Source organism: Alligator sinensis, unplaced genomic scaffold (genome assembly GCF_000455745.1).
Source record: "Alligator sinensis unplaced genomic scaffold, ASM45574v1 scaffold288_1, whole genome shotgun sequence".
Lineage (NCBI taxonomy): Eukaryota > Metazoa > Chordata > Crocodylia > Alligatoridae > Alligator > Alligator sinensis.
This window is the reverse complement of record NW_005841876.1, coordinates 4,165,138-4,169,925: the sequence shown is the minus strand read 5'-3', so window position 1 is coordinate 4,169,925 and position 4,788 is coordinate 4,165,138. Positions and strand designations below refer to the sequence as shown.

At 43.8% G+C, this 4,788-nt stretch overlaps 1 protein-coding gene across 3 annotated transcripts in view; it reads left to right on the top strand.

Annotated features, from left to right (window-relative positions):
• LOC102376260 (protein ADP-ribosylarginine hydrolase-like protein 1) overlaps nucleotides 1-4,788 on the top strand; it is a 134,534-nt gene that overhangs the window by 79,151 nt on the left and 50,595 nt on the right. For all 3 annotated transcript variants that reach the window (XM_025196114.1, XM_025196116.1, XM_025196115.1), the window contains exon 8: nucleotides 2,688-2,839. In XM_025196114.1, the coding sequence (XP_025051899.1) occupies nucleotides 2,688-2,839 (152 nt within the window). The remainder of the gene's footprint in view (nucleotides 1-2,687; nucleotides 2,840-4,788) is intronic.

Sequence of the window (4,788 nt, the reverse complement as noted above, 5' to 3'; positions counted from 1 at the left end):
GGCTCGGCTGGGAAACCTCGGGGGCAGGGGGCAAAGCACGATTCGCCCCACCCCCAAATATTTTGTGTGTGTGTGTATCTTATATAGCTGGACACCTGGGGTCCTGCAGCCACCTTTCCCCTCTGAGGAAAGGATACATCCATACTTTAAGAGGAGACTAGACAAGCACCTGGCTGGGGTCAGCCAGCTCTTTTCTGCCCAGGGCAGGGGGTCAGACTCGATGATCTACTAAGGTCCCTTCCATCCCTAACAATTGCCTGCCTTCTTTCTTTCCTTCCTTCTTTCTTTCCTTCCACCTATCTATCAATTTGTATAGATAAATAGGTAGGGGTGTGTGTGTGTATCCAGAGGGGGAAAAGTGGCTGTCAGACCCCAGGGCTTGGGTGTCCAGCCCTTGGAAAGAGGCTGTATTTCCTGGCTGGGGACTAGACACTTCCCTAGTCTGGACTCCTCTAGTTGCAGCAGCCTCTCAGCAGGCAGAGAGGTGAGAGAGACACCCTAGGGACCGCTTCGTAGGAGACCAGGCTTTGGGAGCAAGAACCTGGTGTTGAGCTGCCAGGGCGAGCTCCCCTGCTCTGTCCCTTCCAGAGGCGCCAAACTGCGGTCCCAGCATTGGCAGATGGGTTCTGTTTTATTTGGAAGAGCTTCAGGAGGCGCGGCTAAATGCTGGCAGACTTACTCTCCTGTGTCGTTCTCTACCGAGAAGCACAGCACGCTTGTGTGTGGCCCTGTTCATAGTACAGGAAGGCTGCAGATAATAAATACAACGACGTGACACTTTGCTACAGTGAAACAGAGCCACTGAAAGCACCATGTGAAACAGAGCTCAGAAGCCTGTTGTGTTGGTGGAGAGGGAGCAGAGAGGCTCACGGGGGTCAGAAACTCGGCAAGAGAGTGAGTGCCTAGAAATAATGACAGAGATTGCCCTAGTCATAAGTTTGCTCTCTGTCTGCTGAAAGTTTGGAGACCGGGTGAGGAAGCTTTGCCAGTGTCATTCTCTCCGTTTCCCATCTGTGACACATTGGAACAAGGAATCTGTTACAGATAAAGTCAAATGGCTTTGACGCATGCAGCCTCAGCTGAAAAGAATATCTTAAAATCTGGGACAGCCCTCCCCTGCCCTCCCCACAGGATTTTTGATCATGTCAAGGCTCTGAGGAGAGGAAATAATGCAGTTTTTAAAATCAAATGCTTGGAGACTTCTGCTTCCCAGCAAGCAGACTGAGTTAGAAAATGAATTTGCATCCTCATCTTGCATAATTGGAATCCTAAACATGCATTTGTGTTGAAGTGTTAGCTCTGTTTTTAATTGTCACAATGCTGTACGTGTGCTAAAGTTAATTATTATCCAGTTCAGGAATATAAAAAATAGTAATAGCCCCCCAAAAACCTTCTGTCCTCTGGTTAAGAACAAAATAGAAATAAGTGAGTCTACAAACTGTACGGCTGGTTCTTGGTGTTTATCTCTAATGTAATGCTGCTTTGGCCCAGCCTTTTGTCTCCTATCAAGTAGTCAGCATACAGTTAAAAAGATGATCTTTCTTACTGCCAGTTCAGTGAATTCAGTCTGGGATTTGAATGTTAGGTGCTACTTTTTCTGACCCACTGGTGAAGAGGTTCATGGAGTCAGAATCACCTGTACAGTCCATTGTCCTTACTGGAGGTTGCCCAGATGTAACCAAGAGCCAAATTTTTCCTTAGAGCTGGAATTTAGCTCTTGATATCGTGAAGTTTCCTTCTGCATGGACAAACTTCTGCGTCCTCTGAAAGCCGCATTGAGTTCAGGGAAGCTTTGTGGTTGTGTTCACTTATGCAAAAAGCATCTTGCAGATTTGGGGTCATCAATGTAATTTGTTTTTCTTGATACAAGTAAAATAATAAGGAAAAAAATATTTTTGACTTGGAATCCAAATCACTGTTAAATTACAGTTCTTCAGTACTAATTGGAACAAAAATAGTACTAATTGCTATAAATAAAATGAATACATCTGAAATCACATGCACACATACACACACGGTAGGACAGGGCACCTTAGAGACTAACTAGTTCAGAGAAGCAGGAGCTTTTGTATTTGATCCCATGCAATGAAAGGACAATGCAGAGGATCTGTTGGAGAGGGTAGTAAAGACTGCTGCTATACAGTGGCTTTTCTAGCTACTAAGAGAGCTATGTAACTTTGTCACATTGTTACAAAAAATAGCACCTTCTAAAGGTCATTCTTGTAATTGAATATATTTCTACAGGCTTCCCCCTGCCCCTCAACACAGAACTGTCTTTGTGGAAAAACTAATATTGCAGCATTGAACCAGACAGGCTCGCCCTTGCAGCATGTACTGCTGCTTTTTTAATGGCCTGTCATTCTCTGCACCCATGAATAAAAACTTTTTATTTTTAAATTGGCATGATTTAAATCATTTTTCTACAAAATGGATCTTCCTCTCTGAACCTTCATAGCAAAACCAAAAGCAGTGGAGGCAGAGATTGACCATAAATTGCATACATTCCAGTTGTTCATTTTAGCAGTTATGATGTAGCAGGGAGCGGGTAGGAATGTGTCAATTTTATTTTCCTGAGTTACTTTTTAGATTATCACCTATAAATTAGTATTAATAAAGTATACTTGCATATTTTGAATTGTGAATTTGGAAAAAAAATAAGCATAACAATAACTTCTCTTATATTGCAGAGTTGATTCCTATGGGTTTGAAAGGCCAGAAGATTTTGATTATGTCACGTACGAAGAATTCTTTTCCAGGTATCTTGTGATACTCACTAGGAGAGCAATAAAGTGGTCCAAGCTTCTAAAGGGGAAGAATAGTATACAGAAAAGTTTAAAAGGTGAGTTGCAAGCTGAATGATTCACATTTAGCTCTGATAAAATGCAATTTTGAAGGGTAGACTTTAAGTTTAAATTGGCTCATGGTTAAGAATGCTTAATTCTACCCATCTTTCTGCTTAAAGTAATAATATACGGAGCATTCAGTAATAACACATCAACAAATGTGCTGTGGTTTTAGGGATAATCAGCTTGATTTAAAGTTCCTAAGGGAGTCATCCTGCTTGACATGCATCATGATATTAAACATTATATGCATAAGCAAGATGGATTATACCTGTGAGAGACCAGAATTTGACTGTTGTCTACTTTTTTGTTGTCTACTATTCTGTGCTTGCTTCTACTGAGATATGCCATACAGTTTGGTGCAATAGAAAGTGCGAAGAGATGATTCTTAGGTGCAAGGATAGATGGGGAGTTTGTGTTTGAAGGGATCAGCTGACTTCCCTGAACATTCCCATGGTACCACTTGGCCACTCTGCATGTACTAACTCCAGTCTAAGCAGCAGCTTAGGTGTCTCAGTGCAGGCAGGTTTATTAGCTGTAGCAAAAGCTGGGTGAATGGCTGTATTGCTGCCTCTTCCTCAGCTAGAACTAGTGTCTTCCCCATGCCTAGCAGCAGGACTACGATGGGGAGAGGCACTGCATGGGCTTAGGAGTAGAAGACGTTGAATGTGGGGTGGCAGGAGGGCTATAGAGCAGGTAGGAGTCGGGAATGCATAGGGGGCTGGAAGTGGGCCAGGGGATTAAAAAAAGGGTGAGAACCATTGGTGTAGAAGAGTCTAGGGTGTCCCAGGTTGTACTCATAGGTTGCATCCAGATGAGCTTGGGCATGCGGTATGTGGTGCCACAGACAGGTTGCATACACTGCATATGCAGGCATTCTCTGCACTGCTACTTAAACCCTCCCCCTCCCCCGGTGCTGACCCCAGGAGATCCTGGAGTTAAAAAAGCCCATGCCAAAAAAGTGAGGCAGCTCACGTGGCGGCAGCAGATGCCATCAAAAACAAGCCGCTTGCCAGCTGCTGAGTAGGTTCTCTGCTGCAGGAGCACCAGGGCTGCAACTCCAGGAAGCCCCCAGGACCTCAGGTAAGGCTGTTTGGGTGCTGGCCTCAGCCTCCTCTGCCCCTACTTGGGGTAAACTGGCACACACCAGAGTGCACATGGCACAGGCATTCCCCAGGGACGAGTAGTAGCGGCACAAGGTGTGCCACTGCTACTTGTCCCTGAGAAATGCATTTCCTGCTCATGGGGATGTGTCATTAGGTTTGTCATTGATTCCTTCTGTGACTCCTTGCAAAATGCTTTAGTTTCCTTTTCCTTTTTTATCTCCTTTATGAAATGGGTTTAAGGCTAAAAGGCATTATGTATGTGCTAAGACCCAATACTACTTTTTATTTTATTTAGAAAATGTTTAACATTAACACAGGAACTGGATGCAAAGACTCAGGGAGATATGGGACTTTTAATAGGTAGTCTAAGAATCAGGAAAGCATTTAGTGGTAGTTCACTATATAAAAGTGTAGGTGAGGAGGTGGAGTCTGCATGTTCTCGTCCTTTCCATGTTGAATTTTTTCCATGTAAACTTCTAAATATCCCCATTTGCTCTTATTGATGTATCCAGTTTGTCTGCTCCAAGTATCCTGTTTGAATTGGGCACCACTTATGAGAGCTCCAAAAGGACATTGAATATTTTCCCTGTTCTACTTGTATCCTCTTTAAGAGCCACTAGATATACCTGAATCCTCAGAGGCGTGCTTCAGAACTAGGCTATGCTTGGTTTTTTTGAGAGTTTGTTGCAGTAGCAAGAGTAGGTTGGTTAGCACTGAGAGACAGGTGTATGTATGTTAGGATAAAGAGACTGTACAACTTTGAGACTGAAGAACACTGGTAGACTTGGATCAAATATTGCATGTGTGTTTGCTCGCATGCATGCTCTCTTCCCCCCCCC